Below are 24,572 nucleotides of genomic sequence, written 5' to 3'. Positions count from 1 at the left end.
CATAATAATCAGGATTTTGCGGCCAGACATTCCCAGCGAAATATATTACAAAAACTTATCTATGTAGAATTAATGTATATTCTGTTTAGTAATTGAATTTATCAGTGTTATTACACATCAGTTTATCAGTGCAAAATATATCGAGATTTAGTTGTGTTCAATATAAGAATTTTCTTTTGTTTATATAAATCCGATTCGTTTAATAATATTACAGGGTTCGTACACATTTCTGCACATGGAAATTAAGTACTTTTAAGGACCATTAATGAAAAAATTAAGAACCTATGAGCAAATAGCAAATTAATAAGTTCAATTAAAAATACTATCTATGCCTGAACTTCACTTTTGTAATACCATCCAAAAAATAAAATAGATCCCTATGTAGGATGCATTATTATTAAACATAACTTAATTAACATAATTATTAGTAAGTTTGAGTATAAAATATACTTTATCAAACAGCATTAAATATTTTACACTTATAATATTTCAGCATATTTGAAAGAAGATAGGTGACATTTTATTTATATTTTACTAATAGTTATGTTTCATGTTGGATTTTTTTTTTTTTTTTAATGTCTCATTACTTGCTCAATCTAGAGGTTTAGTGAATAGCCAGGTAGATTTTATGCCAAGCGTCATAGGTTAAAATGAGAAGTAATATCATAATAAGAATGATTTATAACAAAAGACTGGCTGTTGCCACAGCTGTTCCTTGCCTAAAGACAGACCTGCAGACCAGAACAAAAGTGAAAGGCCTAATGTGGGCACCATTAGCTAGTTTTTAAAGTCAGTTGGGCTCTGTCTGTTGGACTTAGTGTCATAGCTCCGCGTAGAGTTCCAGGGGATGTAATCCACTTAATATACTTTAAGGTTCCAATAAGGCCATTAAAGCACCAGAGGTGACACTAAGCTGCTTTGTATTATTTTAGGTCTCACTAGATACGAAGAATAAGTTTTACATGAATTTTTACATTTTTGTGTTTTACCTTGTACCACACTAAGAAATAATGAAAGGCAATAACTCACTTTAATATGAATTTTTAAGGGTAAGAAGTTAGTTATAAATTAAATTAGATAGATTAATCATTATGGATTTACACGACCACTATTAAATTTTACCTATTTTTTAACAATACTGTTAAAAGTACCTATTAAAATCACAATCTAATAAAATTTCACACTTTAAAATAAATGCAATTTATGTCATTGATTCTTCAACGATATTAGGATAATTATACATTAAAAGCTACAAAACATTTATGTTTTATAGCAACAACACTCAAAAAAATATTTATGCTTCTTTTTAATTTGAAGCCTGGCCAGACATTTTGGCTAATTTATATCGATTTCCTTCTCTTTAAGCATCTTTACTAAGAATTAGAAATTTCTCTCAATATGCAAACCAATGTTCTCATTAGTTTCTGTGTGCTTTATCTCCTTAATTGTCAACCTCTCCTCAATGTACCTGGTTTTACTCGATCTGGTTAAAGTTAAATAATTCAAAAACTCCCGACAGACATGAAGCAAATTATCGCTATGTCTCAAAGTAACTACAAAGTCAGACAAAGGTTTAAATAAGCCTCTTATTTAAAAAGAACTTAAAGGTATGTTCTTATGCTAACCAAATCAATTAAAGTTTGGGATGATGTAATTAAACAAGAACAATCAAATTCAAACAAAAAAAGGTGGATTAGTAGTCAAAGACTATACAATTTAATTTAATTTTAAGCTGGCTAAGTAACTCTCCTCTTATAACAAATTCAAATGTCGGCAGCAGTAATGCAAAGACGAATAATTACAAATTATCAGAGCTGGCAGGAACTAATGCAAGGAGCAAGTGGAGGTCAGAAAAACACTCGTCTTACACTCTAAACACCTCAGTTTAAAAAATGTCTAGGTGATTCCATTTCTGAGGAAAAAATACAAATGGGAAATTATAGTAAAAGCTGAAATTGTAAACAACTGGGTAATTTACATAATAATGACTGTACATATCTTTGAAGAATAATTTTATACATTCAGTTTCTTTTGTCTACATTTTCTTTTCATTTTAGAATTTTTGGATTTAATTAAATATTTCTGTTATTCTAAAAAAATTGAATACATTTAAAATGTATAGAAAAAGCTGCTAATTTTATTTCTTTAGTAATATTACTTCTTAAGTTATTCACAAGAAATGAAATATATATGGTAAGGGCCAGTTACAGAGCTGGTGTGGCAGAATTTTTAGAATTTAGTGACACACCCAGTAACAAAATGTAGAAATGGCAAAACTTTTATAATTTAGAGCAGGCACTGGAAGTAGAATTTAGAAAGGCACTAGTCAGCAAAATTTAGGATCTACACAGAGGTTTAATATTCCATGTGATTGCACTAGGTGGGAAAATGCCCAGTGTCAGACCAGTGTATGATGCAATAAGACATTAGATGAATTTTTTAAATTGCCAGTTTTCAATTTCTTTATTAATCAAAAAATTCCTTTCTATATGCCTGTCCATGTGATAAGATTAGAAGCATTTTTAATATTTTCCATACTTGTGTCTAGGGAAAAGTAGAGAAAATAAAGAGAAGATAAGCATGTTATGAAAAAGATTCTACTATCAGAAGTAAAACATTCAAGTATTATGTTTTCGTTGTTCTTCCAGATGCTATTCAAAAAGTAAGAAATTCATTGCAAATGTTCTGTAAAATACATCCATTATGTGTTAATACCATAGTGACATTTTTCATTTTGTCACATTTTTCTAAAATCTTATGGAATCGTGGGTCTATAAATCTTGCCTTCAAATCTTTCTAAGCTTTCCAAGTTGCATCCTTCTTCAAGTTGCAATGTCTAATGTCCCGAAGAAAAAATACCCCTATCAATTTTGTAGCAGCAAACAGCCAGAAATATTTTGAAAAAAAAATCAGATGAAAAAAGTGTGAAATTAATTAATTAATTTTATAGAGAAAACTGATGCATATTCTGAGTATTCGGAATACTCTGAGACAATTACATGAAAAAATTGTTATCATGAAAAAAATTGAAAAGATATTTTTAAATTAATATATTACTTTTAAATTTATAATTTCAATTTAATACCATCATTTTAATGAAATTTACCAATGTTAGAATGTTTAAAAAAAATCGTCGAAAAATTCCCAGCTCTTGGAATTTAAAATTTTCTATAGAAACTGATCTTAAAATTCGCCAAAATGTTGATAAGTCGCCAAACTTAGATCTGTTCAATAAAAGAATTCACATCCCCAAAAGCGAAAAATTGTTTAAGAGCTCTTCATTCGAAAAACTGAAATAATTTCAAAATACTAGTTTCACTTCTTGCTCAGAAACTAGAGTATCCCACCATTTATATTAGAAATAGGAACAAATCATAACCCATCCAAATAACCATATTTATCAGTGAATAGCCAAAAATATACCTCCAAACTGCTAATTCACACTCAAAATGGCAGTCGTAAAAACAGACAGAAATTTCACGATTAAAATTAAGGACCTTCTGCCGATTTTGGCCAAAATTAAGGACTTTTAAGGACCAAAAATCGATTCCAAAATACTTAAGGACTTTTAAGGACTCTTAAGGACCATACAAACCCTGTATTATATTTATTAAATACTATTTATTAGGCTTCCAAATCTGTCAAACCCAATCCATGACCTCCTGGCTAAAATTTCTGATTACCGCTAGTTCGATTCATATTCGAACCCAAACAAACGAACTGGTTGCATGGTTGGGTTTTGTGATTTCCCTTATGTGTAACATGAACATGAGTACGTTTTACTTAGAAAGTCGTCCATGGAGACATCCATTTCCTTTCGGCTGATAGATCTCATTTCCTATGCCATACTCAAATAATCTAAAAATTTTTCAAAAAGACTAACAGATGCATATAACAAAATAAAATTAAGTAAATGTGTATAACAAAATAAAATTAAGTAAATGCATATAACAAAATAAAATTAAGTAAATGCATATAACAAAACTGATGTAAATGTATATAATGAAAAAAAAAAAAAAAAAAAGTTAAAAACAAATTTTTCATCATTTTTTAATACAGTAGTTTTTAAATTGCTTTGCTTTCAAATTTTATTTCAGTGCAAAAGTGTGCTTGTTCAGCATATCCATATATATTAATTAAATTAATCTGATTTCAAAATGCATTCACTAACGCGCCATTCTCATAACTTGAAAAACACTACACGTAAAGTACTGTCTGAGAAAAATATTTATAAAGAAAATTAAATTTTGTCTCCTTACTCGGTGCTGTATAAAACAATTTAAATAAGCTTATTAATTTTTTTATTCCTTATTAAAATCAAATTAGTTTCTTTTTCATCTACATATGAAAAATACCAAAATCTTGGTGTTAGACTGGAAATTCTTAAAAATATAAAACTTTTTTTTTTTTTTTTTTTTTTAAACAGAGGTTTCTGGGAAATTTCTCTAGATCAGCAGGTAGTAACAGGACCACTGAATGCTTTGTTTGAAAAGCCCGATGAAGTCGATGATTTCACCCACAAAAGTTTTCTTTAACAAAGCATATGCAGTCCAAATGGCTTCTGAGAAGCGTTCGTATTTGAATAGCTAGAAGCTTGAGTTGGAAGACTTATTGTTCCCGAAGCAATCAGTCAGACAGCAATAAAATTTGTTATAGAGTTATAGATATTTCTCTCTCTCTGTGTTCTTGAAATCCTGGAATGGGTGGAAGTTTATTTTGTTTTACATATATATGGAAACTGCATGTAAAGCAAAATGATTCCAGGCACCCATTGTATGTTAATCATTGTACGTCCCCTCAGCTCTTCGGTTGGAAATTAAGAAATTCTTATACTGCTTTTGTATTACTTTTGTAGTGAATTATTTGAAAAAATTAGCTTCACATGAAAAGTTTTTCTCTGATGAACGAATACAGCTGAAAACATGTTTCTGTCTTCCGTATATCCACAAAACAACTTGAAATAGAACTCTTTTGTGTTGCATTACATTTTTATATTACTTCGTGGCAAATTTTTCGATTCGTGCTTTGTGTATATTACACAGCTTTTTGTATATAATATTTATAAATACATGCCTGAAATTAATACTAAGAATACTGTTGATAAAATTCGTGATATAATTAATAATGAAAATACTGTTTAAGCTAAAAACCAATTTGGTTCTTTTTTTTCATTGTAGGGTAACATGAGCCAATTTTCGTTAGAAATATACAATTATGCTAACTAATACATCAGATAGAAAATATTTTATCGTCATCATCGGCTATGATAAAAGGTTTTTACTCTTTTAAGATTTTGGATTATGATAAAGCACACAGGACCTATTTGTCTAAGGGAAAGGAAATCTTCGTGGTAGATTTTTTTTGAGGGAAACGAATTGTTAATTCACAATGGCACTTCTGAAAAACACCTAAACCTCCCATGCAGCATGCTACCGGTGCTCAGCTATCTTACCGCTTGGAGACTAGTTGGCTTTCTGAACTTGCGCAATATTTATCTGAATTTGGATATTTGCATAAAAAACGAGCAAAATAAATTGGCACATTGTAAATAGTACATTTTACTGAAAACAAACTTTCTTTGAAGAAGGAAAATTAATTGTAAGGAATAAAATGGATGCATTTAATTAAACGGCGGCCAATAACAACGCTGATCATATGCTTTTGTATAGGAAATCATTTTGTTTGTGTTATTGTATAACGGAAAATATGCACAGATTATATTTTACAGTTTTTAAGAAGTCACGAGTTATCTTTTTTAAGAGAACACCTTCGTGGGTAATTTTCTAAATTAAATTGGCTTGAATTCACGTTACGCATGGGGAAAATCATAAAGACACCAAGCAGCTAAACTGTTCGGTTGCCAACAACAAACTACCAACATCCAGCAATCTTATTCACTCAATTATAGTGAATTTAAATTACCGTTTGTATATTATTAGTAGTATTAAAATAACGAAAATATTTATTCTAATAAAAATTTTTGTTTAAATATCCTTTATAGTAAGGTATTTCCTTTGGTTGGAGATTTGGTGTCAATAATTAATGCTACGTTGAAACAAGACATTTATTTAGAGCATAATGCTTCAAAAATGTATGCTGGGATCCCTAGAAAAAAATATCGCTGGAAAATATATCTCCGAAAAAATATTTAATTATTCATATTCTTATTATTAATTATTAAATAACTAATAACTGTTATAATTATTAAATGCAATGCTTATTTGCTTTACAAAATGTACAGCAACACTCTTTCTTTACAAAAATGCCATACTGAATAAATTATATTGTAAGCTAATGAGTAACAACATTGCTTTGTTTAATTAAGATACAACAACACGCCGAACAAATATTAATTTGTCAAACAACAAAAATCAGCGTTATATTTTCAAATTTTCACAATCTAATTTTCATTATATCTTATCTCGTTCATTTGCGCTTTTGAAGCTGAAGATGTTGGTTCGGTAAAACCATCAAAACTAGTCCTGTGGAAATTTGAAAATGTAATGCTGATTTTTGTTGTTTGACTTTCAAATTAATTGCTTTGTTTGTTATTAATATGCCTCATCTTTCCTATTTTAGATAAAGTTTACTAGTGTTTCTTGGACAATAAAGCAAGAATTTTTAAATTGAGTCAATAAATTTATGATACACTGAAAACATTTTCAGGTTATAATTCTTTTTCTGAATATCTTAAATGTTTATAAAAAAGTAAAATGCAAATTTAATATTAATATTATCACCCTTAAATAACACCCAAATGTTCCGTTTATTACTCTTAAAACTACGTAATGATTAGAGCAAAAAGAAATTATTTAAAATAATTATTATTTGCATGCAGTTGAAGAATATAGGAAAATGTTGAAAGTTTTAAAGATTTTTAATTAACGACAAAAATACAGACAGAAAATTGGAAATAATACGAAATGTTTCAGCAATATCTCAGAAAGAATGAAAGAGATATTTGTCAGAATAGAATTTAGTGATAAATCAGTCTGCATTGAAATTCAGGTGATAACAGTGACATACAGATTTAGGTTACTTAGGTTAAAAATGCGTATTAATTAAAAATTTAACAGGGTAAATTTTAAAGCCAATTTTTTTTTTGAAAATAAGATTGTTTTAGGGAAGTAAACTTTTAAGTTTCGCAGCTGTACCCTGCGGCATTGAGACCATCATCACGGAGATTCTAGTCTTTTGCAAGTCCTTTGACAGCTGACATCTACGGGACAATATCTAGTAATCAATCTCACTTAGCGGAATCATTGAAGTAAAATTCTGGGAGGGTTGGGAAATAACAAAAGAACTGCCTGACAATTTTCAGAGGTTTAGGGTTATTTTCACGACATTTTACGGGAAGTTCGGTCCAAAACTAGCGACAGTTTTAAAGGGATTCACAGAAAATCACTCGACAGGCTAAGGGTTAACTAAAAGGAAAACTATAATTCTTATAACAACCATATTTAAATTTATTGTTTGAACAAAAATGGTAAGAAACTAATATCTACTGCATTATTTTCTGCTAAAAGCATGGCATAGCTGCCAAAAACAAGGATATTTATGTATTGGATGGCACCACGATTAAAAAAAAAAAAAAAAAAAAAAAAAAAATTCAGACCGACAAATTTTACTTACATTTTTTTATAATGCATGATTTGAATTATTAAACTGGCTACAATATAATTCTGATATGAAATAGATTAACTTAGTATTTCATTGTTCTAAATTTTAATTTTACGTTTTTTGGCTTATTTTATTATAGTCTAATTTTCTTTCAAATTTTATTAAATCTTTATAATTTAATTTATAAAAAGTTATAAAAGTAATTATTAAAAAACTTTTATACTTAAGTCCTTTAAGTACAATGGAAATAAAATTAACAGTTAATGTGCATATAACTACATGGAGAAACTTAGAATGTGCCTTTTATAGATCACATTCAATTACATTTAGAACAAAATATTCATCTACTATATATTAGAAAAATCCTCATAGAAATTTCTGCAAATATCTAATGGACTGAAACAGTTCAGATGAAATAAAAATTAATCAGAAAATTACAAGGGAAAAAATCAAGTTTAATTAAGAGGTGACAATGCAGTACTTTATGTTTTAAAGAAGAAGCAATTAAATTTTCTTCATAACATTTTCATTTCTTTTGAAACTTGGTTAAAAACAATTTTACTAGACAACAGTTAAAATAAAAAGATTACATAAATTAGAAACCTGGAGATTTGGAAATTAAAAAGAAACTGGGAGATGTGATGAAATATCTGATGTCTGCCAATTTTATCTCGAAGGTTAATGCTGCTGACATGTCCACAATTACATTTTGTGCGATAAATTGAAAGAAAATTGGCTTAAATCATATAGCAAAACACAAAACATTAACTATCAAGTTCAGCAGAAATTCAATGAAAGTTGAAATGAATATTGAAATACAGAATTAGAAATTCAGTTAAATTTTCTTATGGCAACTTTTTTGACCGAGTTTTTTCTATTAATTGCAGCTTTATTTAATTATAAAATAAAAACTGTTAATAAAAATTTTACTAGATAAAAAGGAAAGAAAATTAATATTAATTTTTTAATATAAAAATGCATACATAAAACGTATTAATAGAATAATAAAAAATAAAAAGTTCAATTTAGTATGAATTTTTCACTATGAAAACAAAATTTTACACTAAAACCATCAAATAAAAGTGTAGAGTTACCTATATGTCAGACAAATATGACAAATTTTCACTAATTAATAACTTAATGAATGTCATTATAGAAAGAAAAGAAAACTGAGACCAATACAAGCTTACATTTTTTTTCCCTACAATTCTCAAAACTTTCTCTTTAAAATTTCTTCCCTAACACGAAAATTCTTATGCTTACTTAATATTCCTTTAATTTTACAAACTACAGCATAATATAAGACTATTAAGTTCCTATTGACTCAGATTATTAAATTCGGTGAAAAATACAATAAATATGAAATTATATTGTCATTCAATTGTTTTTAATGTGAAGCATACTATGCCTAATTTGATTTTAAAAAGTTAAATTATTTTATCTTAAAATCAACAGAATCATGTGACATCTTTTCCACATCAGTATGTGATGTATGGGTGATGCCAACCAACAAGATGTATAGAGGGTGCTAACTCTCAGTCTGGAGAGGTGCCAAAAGTTTAGTTTCCAAGAGGGAGATCTACAGAGAGGTCATATGGAAGGCTCGTGGGAGCCATTAATGAAAACGAAATTAACTTGTATTACTTTATATATTTCAGTTATTAATATTGTAGTTTAGTATTAGTTTTGTGTTTGTGAAATAAATGTTTAAAATACAAGAAGGTGGAGCTATTTCTCTATGAGGCGGTGGATGAAGAAAGGGATGATTATCACACAGTAATTTGATAAAAATCTTTTTTGTTGTCATTTATTTATTTATCACATGAGAGACGTTTCTTAGTATTTGGCGGTGAAGTATGCATGGGATTTATCCCTAAGAATGCATTATATTACTTCTTAGTTTCAAGTGTTTTGGTGGATCAACATTTTAAATAGTATTTGCATAACTTTGCAATTTGCTACACAATAATAAAATCAACCACTTATCTGCTATTTTATAGCAGCATAGTTTAATATAAATTTTGCATTTTGTGCATTCTGGTACTCCAAAATTTTAAAACACATAACCAAGGAAAATAATATTAACTAATAACAAACATATACGAAATGTGCAATTTTTGTTTACTATTTATGTACAGTTTACTATTAAAATGATAAAATTCTTTAATTGCAATGAATTTTGGGAAAGAAGCAAATGTAATGTAATTTCATATCAAAACCAAAATTTCAATCATTGCTTTCATTATCATCTATAAGCTAAATCATCTATAATCTTTGAAAAATCCACATACTGTAAGTTTAAATTGCAAGAATTCAAATGTGCACTATTTAAATCAAATAGAAAATAGTAAACATTTTAAAACTACCCAATTAGTGCAAATCAGTTTTAGAAATTATTATTATTAGAGTCTTTAAAAATATAATGCATGCTATGTATTAAATATATCTTTACACAAAAGATAAGGACATATATTTGTATTTATTAATAAATTTCAGGTACAAGTGCAACTATAAGTTACTTATTGTCATTTTTAACAGTACAGGACATCATAAAATTCATAAAATTAGTGAATGTAAAGTAATTACAGTAATTCAAATCTTATAAGTACGTACATTAAAATTATACATACCCAGAGAAACTACAAAATTTTAAAGTTCTTCCATCACCACATTTTAATACACCACATTCATTCTACGAATTATCACAAAAACTTTTTATATATTTTTTTTTTATTTTGAAAAACAAATTGCAGGTAGTGCCAAGGTCTGATACAAGTAGCGAGTAATCACTAAGAAAAAAAAAAACCTGAATGAGCAAATGAGAAACTTCACAAGTCTATTGCTGGCCTTCAAAGCATTAAGTCTTTAATTTCAAGATGAAAATTTTATATGATGATCTATTATGCAAACATTCACTTCAATCATCTCATGAGTTAGCAGACACTGACATCTACCCAACATCTATCACAAGCTGTTCACCTTCTAGTGGCAAACATCAATTTAAAATCCCCTGTTGGAATTACTGCTATCTTGTAAAGTGGTGTGCATGGCAAACCTAGACCCTAGGCTTTGAAAATATACTTTTAAATAGCTCCAACAAGCTTCATGAGTCCATCAGTTGTCATAGATTTTGGTCGTTCCAGAGGCAGACCCATTCCACGGTCCCATACTAAGGATGCCATTACACCAAGGGCACGTGATACACCAAACAGAACAGTGTAAAACTGCATCTCTGTCATACCATAGTACTGAAAAATGTTAAATAAAAACAAGAAATATAAGCGAGATGTAAACAATTTATTTATTTCATTAAAATTACTAATCAAGAAAAGTAAATGATATCATGATAAATTCACTAAGAATTTAACTATGGAACATAATTTATTCACAAATATTATAGCAAATAATTACTTGCAGCTAGAGCTTTGGAATGGTACAAAAACAAAATATTTCATTATAAACTTTTTTTAATATGCTTGCTGATAGAAACACACTGGAATGCCTGAACCAATTTTTTTTTTAAGTCAACAGATTATTTTAAATGCAGTAAGAATGGCTGCTATGATACATATGAAATTAAATAATTCCAGAATCAGGAAAACCATTAACAACAACAAAAAGGGGGGGAACAAGACAAACTTCATGAGATACTGCAATGCTGGCTGGTTCATCACTAAATGTGTGCAGGAAAGCTTTATCAAAGATGTCAACATGAGGCAGTTACCATCTTTACTGTACATATAAGTGTTCAAAGGTAACTCATTCATGTATATCCATGAAACTATATTAGCTATTCTAAGCAGTTCAGTAACAATAGCCATTTATTGAATATATATTCAAAAATAAATATGGCTGTTTTACATTACCATGGCAACTCATAGACAACATACTTGAAACAAAGATTCATTTGAGGAGGATTTTCTATGAAAAATTGGCTCACATATATGATCTGAAATATATTATGCAGCAAAATCTACACCAGCTTAGAATACACAAGCAACTCACTCTAACATTACTGAATGTGAGACTGACTGTCAAAGCTGTTAGACTTTAGCCATTCAGCCACTTGGTAGAAAGATTCTCTCCAGAAAATCCAGCATATATTCTAAATCTGCAGCTGTTATTCTGTTCAAATTAAAAATTATTATAATCCTTAATACATTTTTATTATCCAATATAACACTAGCTGCTAAATTTTTATGAGTGCAGGAACCTTTATGCCAAAGTGCCCCTGTGAAGAATTTTGTCTTGGCAAATAGCCAACCAGTAGTATATCATTACGAATTATCCTTGGTTCTTTACATACTAAATTTGTAACAACTTTACTCTTCAAATTAAATACTATATTTAACAATATGAACAGTTAAAATTATATTAAAAATTTATTTCATTTTAAGGTAAGTTATAAGCTTTTATAATATTCACTATTTAAAAAATAGAAAAGGAAGAAACTTGTATACTCAAATATAATAATATATGTATTTATATGTTTTCAATATATTATATTCCTTCATTTGCTAATGCCAGTATTCATAGTTTCACCTATCTGCAGTTAACTATGCCTCTTTTTCATTGGGGGGGGGGAGAGCTTGAATTTATGGCGAGGTTCTGACGTGATAAAAATCCATATGACTATGGACTCAATGTCAGCAAGCATTTTGCAAATGTTGGTGGCTCCATAACTGAATGAGCAGTTTTTCGTAACATGGTTTATATCTTTTAGCTGTTATAGACGGCTATCCAAATGGTAAGATTTAAATCTCTCCTGGAGATTTCTACCAACTTAGCTTTTATTGTTGTACCACTGGTTGAAAATGTAAATGATACTATAAAATAAAGAGCACAGCATTTTCTCACTCCAGTACTTTCTATTGACAGTTAAAGTAAAACAGCGAACCTCTTCAGTTTTTTGATATAAAATGCATTGAAAAGGGGAAAATTAATACATTTATTATTATTTTATTGAATGCTGATAAAGTCTTGCTGTGTAATTTATTAATTTATAATATTTATGCATGTATCATGAATACTGTATTGCATATTATGTTGCATGATACTGCATTTTATACAATCCTTGGTTGGAAAATGTTGCCTGAAAATATTTGTGGCCACATTTGATTAATACATTTTAATGCTAATTTTTGTAAATTGATGTTCATTAGAAAACTAAACATGAAAATCTTCAATTGCCAATAGATGTGCATCAACTTTTATGGTCAGGTATACAATCGCTGTTGTGGATTCAATTTCCTTTAAAAAAATCTTGCTTTAAGGGAATTTAAAAAATTACATGGAGCTCCATTATTTTTTCCATACTTATATTTTAATTGCCAATGAATTATTTAAGTCAGTGATATTTTTTTTGAAATAAAAAAAATGATTCACTCTACATTTCTAAGTGATTTTACTTTCATTTTGTTTATGATTTAAGTAATATTAGTAGAGCTTTCCTTTAACATTTTTATCACAGTCTATTTAGATTATGTTTTTCATGAAAGTGTCCTGCCAACGCAAATAGTTCACATGGGTGTACTTAATCATATTTTGGCAAATGATTTTTGGCATTTGAAAGAAAGACTTGCTTTAGAAAACTGTGCTGTGAAATTTGTAAAAAAAAATTATTAAGTAAAATGTGTCTAAAATGGAACTATAATGCTACCAGGTGAGAACTAGTATTTACTTCTAGTTCTGTTGTAAAATGTCAGCTAAAGAATCTCACCAAATTATGTGTATAGCTTTATGTACTAATGTTGTATCATATGAGACTCTGACAGTTTTGGTACCGAAAGTTAAAAAACAAGGACTATGGCATTCAAGAAGCAGAGCGCTCGGGCTGGCCTACTTATGATAATGAGTAGGACATCGTATGATGAGCATTCCCGCCTGCAATAACTTGCAGAAGGAGATCAGTATGCAACCACTCGAGACCTTGCTAAAAAGTTAGATGTTAGTGTCATGTCCATTAGTCACACTATGCATTGAATAAACATGATTTACAAGTTCAATTGCTGGGTGCAGCATGAGCCGACTGAAGGACAGAAATGTTCGGGCATGCATTAATCTGCTCGAATATCAATGCAAGGACTAAATTCTGGACTGGATCATAATTTGCGATGAAAAGTGGATTTACTTCAGCAACACAGGCCGAAAAGGGGGTTCATCTCTGAACGGTGAGCCCATTGGCAGCATCACAAAGTGCAATTTGACAAGCAAAACGATCATGCTTTGTGTCTGGTGGGATTGCCATGGTATTACCTGCAAAAAGTATCTGGAAAGAGGTCAAACCCTTGGCAGTAAGGTTTAGCGCGAGATGCAAGTCCATGTTGAAGCTGCTATCAAGGAAAAATGTCGAACTGGGTTCCGAGACAAAAAGGTGAAGTTTCATCACGATAATGCAAGAGACCACCAGTGTCTGCATTCATCGGCTGAACTCTATATGGACGCAAATGGGATCTTTTGCCACACCTACCGCATAGCCCTGACATTGCTCGTTTGGACTTCTACCTTTTTTCACACCTGCAGCTACATCTTTGCTGGTGCTATCTTTCATTCTGACAGGATATCCGAAATGAGGTTGATCTGTTTTTGGACTCGTGGCCACCAAGTTACTGGGTTATAGGCTTTGAAAAAACTACCACAATGCTGGCAGAAAATTATAGATCTGGGTGGTGATTACTACTCACACTAAAGGTATTACTTTCTCCCCCCTAACTTTATTAAGAATATTTTGTGACGGAAAGCTTTTGTTACAACCAGATACATGTATTTCTTTTGATATAAATTTCTGAGATTCTAAAATCTTGACATAAATGTACTTATAGAAAATTAAATAAATATACTCTCAAGTGAAGAAAACATATCATACCTGTAATAAAACACCACTGTGGGCATCAACATTTGGCCAAGGATTTTTGACTTTTCCCAACTCTAGTAAAATTGGAGGAACAACTTTATAGATGGTTGATACTAATTTGAACATTGGATCCTGTGGCAGGTGTTTCATGGCAAATTCACGTTGTGCTACATAACGAGGATCAGTCTTCCTCAAAACTGCATGACCATATCCTGGTATAACCTGTAATTCAAATCAATTATTACAATAAATGCTTTAATAATCAGAACACTGAATTAAATAATTGAAAACATAAAAGTAGCTTTCTATAGATTACCTGTCCAGATTTCAGGGTTTTCCACACAAATTCTTTTAACTGTTCTTCAGTTACGTCAGTTCCAAGTTCTTTTTGAAGTTTTGTAAGCCAGACTAGAACTTCCTAAAATTTTTCTTAAAGTAAATCACTACACATACAGTAAAACATTGTCAACATTTCATATAGTAAATTACACACAGCATATATGAAACTGTTTTACCACAGGAATATTACACGCATATTTATATTAACGGTTCTTGAAATAACGAATGGTGCACTCTGATACATCTGAATGAGATCCAGATGCCTCATTTAAACAATCTTTTCACATAAAGATACTCAAATTATATATGGTAAATTTTAAACTTATGCTTAATTCGAGGGAAACTTAGCCTTGTTGTAATATTTTTAATGTAATTAGAAGATGAATAATTATTAAAAAAAGATTAAGAGCTGCTTCATTAAGTTTAAAAGAATATGATCAATGAGCTATTAGACTTTATGAAGCTGGAAATATGAAAAGTTAATTAAGTCCACACTGGGATTTGAACCACGGATCTCATGCTACTACCAATTATAATAGCATGCATGGGAAAATTCAATAATTCCGTACATTCTCTCCTGCTATAGATATGCATCAGCTTTTGATAGCCAATATGCAAGATGGAGATCACCTGCTCTCTGTTGTTTACATTTTGAAATCAAAGTTTTTTTTTTTTTTTTTTTTTTTTTTTTTGCCATGAGCTGTGTTGTGCATTCTACTGTATCATAAAACACCACAATAAGGCATATTCTTTATATATATATATTTTTTTGATACTTTCACTTGATTTACATATGTTCTCAGAATTTAAATGATATTGTAGATTAGTTTGCAGCAATAATTAATCATTTATTTGTAATTCAATTTCATTTAAAATTTAATTAACTTTAAATTTGCTTTTTATGAATAGAGAATGTTTGTTAAATTCATACATATATATATATATATATATAAACATTTTTATATATACACACACGGATAAAATTTCATTCAATATGACTTACAGAGGATGTTTGCACATTTTTAGAGTGATATCGATTGAGAATTTTAAAAAAGCAAATGCTTTGGAATAACGATTTCTGGAAACAGCTCATTATGTGAAATAATTACTGCTTTAAATTTGCCTTTATTTCAAAATACTGCATGCAAACAAGTTGTGAATCGAAGGATATGTGTTTGCGCTTTCTGAAGAGAAATATTCCTGTTCTATGATTAAAAAATGTTGAGAAATGCTTGGTTTAAAAATGCCTCAGTGTAAAATATGCAATATTATTAATCAAAGAGGTACAAACCATCACTTATATTTACATGGAAAGACAACTCCAAATGAATACTTGAAAAAGGTACATACATTTTCTAATGTTCCTAATGTTAAGTCATTGACAACACGATAAATTCACCAACACAGAAATCTATTGCAAAGTCTTTAAAGGTCTATTTATTATTGAAAATGAAGTGAAAAATTGTAAAAACCTGATTCCATCAATGCAAAGAAAGTTTCAATAAGGAGTTTAGGATTGTCTTAGAATTCCCTTACAAAGAAAATTAAAAATAAGAATGGGGAAAATATTAAAATCAATTCAATATACAAGTATAGATGAAATTAAAATGGAGCAGTAGCCACAAAATGAAAATATACTATTGATTTTCAAATCTAATCACCAAACTTACATGAGCACTTGTCCCATTGTTGCACCAAGAGCAGTAAACACCTCATTCATAGAAAGGGGTTTGGCCGAAATTGAAACCAGTTTTGCACTGTGTCCATGACTTCGCTGTTCGAGTTTGGATGAAATTGGAACAACGGTCACAATTTGATACTTTTACGTGACTGTCATGAAAACTGTGTGTAAAGAGCAGAAGCTAAAAAAGACAACCCCTATTGCAGAATGGGCTTGCCCTAGATAATCATGCATAACTCCATAATACACGCTGGCTGTCAGCCAACAGTAATGTCCGGCAGGCAATGATTTGTCGATCATTTGCATAATGTTTGCAACTAAAGAAGAGCAACATAGTGTTGTTCATTTTTTAGTGGCAAAAACTGTTGGAGTTCGTGAAGTGTATCGCCGAATGAAAACAGTACACAAAGAACACTCATATGAAAGACTGGCACAAGTGTTTCTGCGAGGGACGGAAATCTTTGAGAGGCAATTCGTGACCTGGTCAAAGTCACCTCGTAATCATGGAGGCTTTGGTGAATGAAGCTGACCAGATCATCTGTGCAAATAGATTATGTACAATAAAAGACTTCAGTGAGATGGTGAGTTTTGGTGAGTGCTGCAAGTTTTGGTTCTGTTCATACCATCATTATGGAGAAATTGAGTGCCACACAATCTCACAGACAATCAGAGGTGGCTTCGCATGGGATTGGTTTTGCAGCATCTTCTCCAATATCGTGCTGAGGATAATTTCTTGGACACAGTTGTGGCAGGTGATGAATCCTGGCACCATCACTACCAACCATAAAGCAAATGCAGCGGCCCACAGATGTCTAGAAAAATTTAGAGTAAGGACAAAAACACACCAAATTTTTTTTATATGAAAGGGCCCGCTTCTCATCAAGTTCCTGGCTCCAGATCAAACGATCTGTGCTGCTTAGTACTGCAATACCCTATAATGTTTACATGCAGCAATCACAGGCAAGTGGCTAGGTATGTCGTTCTCTGGAGTGCTTTTCCTCCACGACAACGCTTGGCAACATATGGCCACTTGCACAATGAACGTGCACAGATTCAGTGGAGTGTATTGGAACACCCACCGTATAGCCCGAGTTTTCACATCTTTGGTCCACTACAAAGGGCATTGCGGCATCAACATTTTCACTCAGACAGCAAAGTCATGGACACAGTTTGAAACTGGTTTCAATCTGAGCCAATTTCTTTCTATGAAAAAGGTATTCACCGCTTGGTGCAACAGTGGAACAAATGCGTATGTAATTTTGGTGATTACCTTTGAAAATAAATAATACCTTTTCATTTTGAGGCTACCTGTTCCGTTTTCATTTGATACACCCTCATATTATCAAGAGAATGTTTATAGAAGAAATTCTATTTCTTTATCCCAGGGATTTTCAATGAATGATCAAGAAAAAACAACTCACTTAAAAAAGCACCACATTCCTTGAAACTATGAAGACTGATATAGGTATTGCATATATACCTTTTTAACACGAACTATTGTGCCTTAGGTCTCTTGAAAAGAGCTCTTTCTAAGTGCGAACCCACCTCAATTGATGGTTTCAGGAAAGTAGTGGAAGAGGAATAAAAATAAACAGCCATGAAATTTTATGAAAAGCCCTTTCTATCAAAAATCATGATGTAAATTTAACAGTCCAGAAAAAAGGCTATCAGATAGAATATTTTAAAAAAGTCTGGTGTGGACATCACAACTTGCTAGTATGCCTTTTTAAACAACATTTTTTGCTACATTTCATTTAAACTTATTTCCTCGAATTTCATTAGAGATATAATTCTTATTCAATCAATGAGATAAATTCTGGTGACCTCATGGATCACGTGACTTAAAAGTAACTAACATAAACAAATAATGATCATGTGACTTATGTATAGCTAATGCAAACAAACCAAGTTTTCTTCTCCTCCTTCTTTTGTCTTGGAATATATCGAATATATCTTACTTCGTGCCAAGGCAAAAATACATAAAAACTAAAATAATGTTCATTGAAAAATTGTAAAATAGAGAAAAACCTAAAACACCAAATACAGTTTAAAAAGTTTTCACAATTAAGAATTTTTACCCCAAAACAAGCAATTCTGTTAGTGGGTAGTAAGAGAGAATTTTCAGGGCGCAAAACTGAAAGTTTACTTTTGGTCCCACTCGGCAAAAAAACACTGAAGTTGGTGCAGAAACTGACTTAATTCACTATTCTACTACAAGTTTCAAATGTAAACAAATGGTGGCTTAATTCAGAAATCAAACAACAAAAATCAGCGTTATATTTTCAAAATTTTCACAGGACTAGTTTCGATGGTTTTACCGAACCACCATCATCAGCTGCAAAACTGCAAATGAACAAGATAGGAAATGATGATTAGATGAGATAATAAAGTCTGGACAAGAGTAAGCAAGTGGCACCATCTGTTGGTGTGCCTTCGGCCTTTAAAGAAATTATATTCTAGTTCTGGTTTCACCAACAGATGGCACCACTTGCTTACTCCTGTCCAGACTTTCTTATCTTATCTAATCATTATTTCCTATCTTGTTCATTTGCGGTTTTACAGCTGAGGATGGTGGTTCGGTAAATCCATCAAAACTAGTCCAGTGAAAATTTTGAAAATATAACGCTTATTTTTGTTGTTTGACTTCTGAATTAGTATTTGTTCGGCATGTTATTGTGTCTTAAATGGTGGCTTCATTATGCTTAGTAACAACAAATTGTTGACAATTCTACAACTATTGCATGCAGATTAACTAAAGGCATGAAAACCTTAACCGAAACATATAAAAAACAATCAATCAGCTTTAAAGCAAAAAATGCACAATTTACCAACACATAAGAATTATAAAAACTGAGCTTACAGGACCAGACAACAAAAGGTGTGTGTATACATATTCATATACTTTTGTTGTGGCTTATTGCAACCAAAATGGGAGGAGCAAAACTACTTCTTATAGCAGTCCCATGTACAAAATTTCAACGTTTTGAGGTTACTCATTTGAGCTATCCAGGATACATATATATGTATGTACATACATACAGATGCCATAAAAAATCTCTTCTGAATCCATTTTGGGAAAAAGAGTCCTTTATTCTGTCTGTACATACAGGTGTCACACAAAAACATCATTAAAATGGGTATTTTTGTTGAAATAGATACCCACATTTTTTGTGATTTCAATACTGCGTTTACTTCATACCAGGAAGTAAAAAGAACTCTTTACATTTAAAACATTAATTAAATAGCCTCCAAATCACTGGTGATTTCAATTTTTTTTTTTTTTTTTTTAATTTAGTTATTTTACTTGCACAACTACACGGGGGGGGGGGGGGAACTGAGTAATTTTAAAAGAAAATTACACGGAGTTTATAAAAAAAAGCTAAGCTCTATATTCAGCAATTATATAATGTATTCAATTTGTACTCCATATTGTTCAATTCATATGTTTAGAATCGTGGAACAGGCTAATGTAAGCTGTCTTGTATTTACTCTAGTTTAGAGTTCTGTGTCAATCCCAATTCCCACCGTGGATGGCTTATTCACAAAGCCTACAGACCGTTTCTGCTGCTGTTTGCTCCGATTGGTTAAAACAGGAAACGTAGGGTTACAGAATCTAGTGCTTGGTTGGCGACTTTTGGTGCATCGCCTTTACAATTTGTATTTGAGTGTGGTGTACCAAAAAGTGGGCATAATCCATCAGAGAAACCGCAGCTCAGCGGTAATGAGCGCGGGAAAAAATCTCAGGCATCTAGATCGCCAGTTCTATCCCCGCTCGTAGCTTTCATAAACTCTGCTTTGCACAGTTATTTTTAACCCCTTCGAGCCGGGTAGCGAAAACGCGCACTTATCGCGGAGGCCGGCAGTGTCTTCCGCGAGCGTCTCTCCAGGGCCGGGAGCTTTTTTGCTACTAAGCCTAAATCCATGAAATTTCCGAAGTATAAACGCATTGTTTAATAATGCTCTATAGAGTATTTAAACGGCTTATGCTTTATAGATATTTATATATATATATATATATATATATACTTTAATTACCTTATTTCTTGTCTAAATGCATATTTTACACATTTTATTTTAATTACTCACCATTTTATGACTTTTAACATTATACATCTGAAAACTAAATATATTACTTAAAGTTCTCTTTTCGTATGAAAAATTTGAAAACAGGGATCTACACACAGTCCTACGTTACATTCCTTGAACTCGTAATAACTCATTTGCCGTTTTGGAGGATTTTTCCGGGAATGTGAACAAACGAAGCATCGTCGTCTCATTTTCTTATCAGTCTCTTCTGAACAAAGTTTTGGAAAATGTCTTTCAGTTAATCTTTCAGAATCAATATCTGAAATATTTTGCATCATTTCTGCTATTTCATGCTCTGTTAAACATTTTCGACGCTTCGACAATGAAACGGTAAAAACAGAAAGAATTCATGTCTAACAAGATCTAATTATTTTCTAAAAACTGAACTGTAAACCGAAATACTCAACGCTTTAGCGCATATAAAACTTCTACTTACAATAAACAACTACCACGTGCGAATAAAGTGCGATTTAAAGAGACGTCATAAATCACGCCATTCGGAAACATTTAGTTCCCCGTTTGTTTATATAATCAAAAACACGTGTATGTGAGTCATGCTTCTCTCATTTGAAGTAGAAGCTCTAATGTACATGTATCTGAAACCATATGGACATACAGTGCCATCTTGTGGCAGAAATTATAGTTTGAAAAACGTTCCAAGGTACTGGCACAAATACGTGACATTCGGTAGAAAACGCAACATTGCTCTGGCACGCCTGGGTGTCGGCCGGTAGATAAGTGCGTTCGTTGCTGGCACGTATACGTGACAGTCGGCGCGAAGGGGTTAACTTTATTGAATGACTTTGTCTTTTCGCTTTCGGGTGTGGTGTTAAAAATTAAACGCCTTTATTTTTTCTATTTTTGTTAATTTAAATTTTTCTTATTTTTATTTACTGGTTTGTACTCTTTGTAGTAGGTACCAGTAGCAAGATTACTATCCAAGATCCCGAAAAGTATTTCAATAGAAATAGCGCATAATGGAATAAAATATAATTTTAGTTATACTTACTCATAATTTAGGTAAAAAGAATAGGTATCCGACGCCCTTAAATGTTTACTGAATGTTTTCCTTTGGTTAATTTTTTAATATTCTTTATTTGTATAAATTAATGCGCTATGGAAATTTACACAACAGAAATGATGAAAAAGTGCATATGCTATCTTCATGTAAACACCTTGTTCTTGTGAAACAATTACATACTTTTAAAAGTTTAAATTCAAATACAAATAAACTATTAATAAGATCAGTAGGTTATTTAAAAGATATTCCACACAATTCCTCTAAGCTGTCATTCATAAACTAAAAAAATATCGAATGAAATAACGTTTGTTTTGCGTTAATTACCACGCCTACAGGGCGATAACTCGCCATTCCAAATATGATCGCCAAGCAGATGTTTCCTCCAATGAGAGCAGCCCGTAGAGAAATGGTCTGTAGGCTTTGTGAATATGCCCGTGGATGCCACAGTGTTTATAATTTATGTGCTGCCATTTTACAACATGAAAAACAATTGCATCACTGGGAGTGTAATGAATCATTTAAAAATGTAGACAGAAGAAAAATGGCCACACTTCCACAAGAAGACAAAAAATTTCTCTTACTTGAAATTTATATAATCTAAAAGTCAGAGATTTATGTAACCTCTAAATGAAATACTTTTCCTGAAACAAAATTTGAAAAGTTAACGAGTCTACACTTAAGAAATCCAAAAAATCAAGACATGTGAAAGTAAAAAGTCTGGAAATCCTGCTATATCAGGACCTCAATCACCCAACAGCATTGTATGGATAAACTTAGCAATGTAATATATATATATCAAGATAAAACAAAATTAAATACAAATATTAATGGATTAAAAAGTTCTTGAATATTCGTTCATAAGAAGTTCTATAAATACCTACACTAGATTCATATAATTCAGGTCAAATAAAATTCAATAAGAAACATTATGCTGAAAATCACAAAGGATGGAATTTTTAGAATTTAAGTTTCATTAATTCAATAAATCTAATTCATAGCTGGGAAACACTTTCTTTAGTAACTTGCAGTCCCTTTAATCACTTAAACATAAACGTACACAGGGTGTTTCATAAATGTGTTTATGTACAAAATCAAAGCAAAGTGCAATACAGCATTCACAATGAATGTTCAAAAAAGGGAACACTAACAGTAATAGGAACTACAGCTGTGATTGGCTGGCAGTGCAGCGGTAGAGGGCCGGACAAACCACGATCCTACATATCAGAGGATCATTCGCAACGCTGATGTCGAGTGTGATGGGCGAGTTTATGCACAGGGAAAAAGCTGACATGCATCTTATGTATGGTGCTGCTAATGGGAACGGCAGAGCAGCGCTACGGTTGTACCAGGAACGGTTTCCGAACAGGCGTATGCCGAAGCACACAATGTTCGAGAGGTTGCATCGGTCTCTGTGTGAAAACGGGTCATTAGAAGCTACCTCTGACACTAGGATTGGAAGAAGAAGTGCACGAAAACCTCGCATTGAAGAATCCATCTTGAACATTGAGCATGAATCACCTCAGAAAAGTACAAAAGCTATTGCACCTTGTCTGCAGCTGAGTCATTCCACCGTTTGGAAAGTATTGCATGAAAATGGTTTGCACCCATACCGTTTGCAGAGAGTCCAAGCCTTGCAAGAAACAGATTACCCTCTTTGAGTTCATTTCTGTCATTGGTTCTTGCAGCAGTGTGCGGTGCAGGCGGATTTCCCATCGGATGTGCTATTCACTGACGAGGCAACTTTCTCACAGGACGGCATCTTCAAAAGCCACAACATGCACGTGTGGGCAACTCATAATCTACACGTCATATACTACTCATAATACTACAGTCCACATGCATTCCAAACCCACTTCTCCATGAATGTGTGGGTGGGTATTGTGCCTTTTTCTCTGCTCTAGCATAATGAAAGGGAAAGGAAAATTGGTTGCCATATATTAAGAAGTTCGCCAAGTGAATTATTCTTGGTGCAAACTAAAAAAGTTGCGGCAACATAAATATTTGAATTGCACACCAAATGTTACAAAAGTTAACATCTAGGCATAATTTGAGTCGTAGAATTGAAATATGTAAAAAAAATTGGAATATTATTTCAGAAAAAGTTCAATTTTGCATCAAAATACCTATATTAGAGCATTGCTATACATAAATCTAATATATATCCTAAGTTGCGCTTTCGAGACATGAAAAACGCAATTTGAATTCTGTCAGTCAGCCCAGTAGAGCTGGGAGATATAGAACTGTCCCCCCTTTTTTTTGTGCAGTGTACATACAGCTGTTCTTGAAAATTTTGGTTGCATTGCGATTTAGGATATCTTTCAACGATTGAAAAACTGCTTCACTGCAGAATCCGAGTTCATTACGAGCAACTCTCAAAGTTTGAAAGAAATTATATCATTGGACTGAAAAAAGCACAATGGGCAAATTGGAGAATCGCTAGTCATGCGAGTCGAAGTGATGCGGTGATTAGAAGATGCTGGTGATTAGAAGATAGGTGGACAGTGGCAGATTTCAGTGCCATGATGGTAGTGGTTGACCTAGGGCCACAATAGATCAGAACAGAGTGATTGTCAGATCAGCTGTTACAGAGACCGAGTCATCGCTATCAACCGTCAGACATGCAACCCACACACGAATGTCCACCACGACCATTCACAGACAGCTGATAGAGCGAAATCTACACTTGTACTGACCGTTACGCCACCTGCCACTCATGCTTGCACCCTGTCAAGCCAGATTACAGTGATGCTTAGCTCAATCACATTGGAATGTTACTGACTGGGGACGTATAGTCTTTAGTGACGAATCTCGCTTCCAACTGTGTTGTAACGATCACCGAAGATGTGTCTGGAGGTGCCTAGAGCAGCGTGCCGATCCTGCGTTCACTACTGCACGCCACACAGGCTCTCAACCAGGAGTTCTGGTCTGGGGTGCCATTTCCTTTGATAGCCGGACCTCTTTGGTCGTTATTA

General features: G+C 32.0%; 1 protein-coding gene across 2 annotated transcripts in view; it reads right to left on the bottom strand.

The window, feature by feature from the left end:
- Positions 1–10,080: 10,080 nt before the first annotated feature.
- kdn (citrate synthase) overlaps positions 10,081–24,572 on the bottom strand; it is a 58,492-nt gene continuing 44,000 nt past the window's right edge. For both annotated transcript variants that reach the window (XM_035366868.2, XM_035366873.2), the window contains exons 8-10: positions 14,790–14,891; positions 14,486–14,695; positions 10,081–10,868 (exon numbers count right to left, since the gene is read on the bottom strand). In XM_035366868.2, the coding sequence (XP_035222759.1) occupies positions 10,704–10,868; positions 14,486–14,695; positions 14,790–14,891 (477 nt within the window). In that variant the 3' untranslated portion in view covers positions 10,081–10,703. The remainder of the gene's footprint in view (positions 10,869–14,485; positions 14,696–14,789; positions 14,892–24,572) is intronic.

Source organism: Stegodyphus dumicola, chromosome 5, assembly GCF_044657685.1.
Source record: "Stegodyphus dumicola isolate Sdum_Otavi_A_Nest chromosome 5, ASM4465768v1".
Lineage (NCBI taxonomy): Eukaryota > Metazoa > Arthropoda > Arachnida > Araneae > Eresidae > Stegodyphus > Stegodyphus dumicola.
The sequence above is the reverse complement of the archived record's forward strand: the minus strand, read 5'-3'. Positions and strand labels throughout refer to the sequence as shown.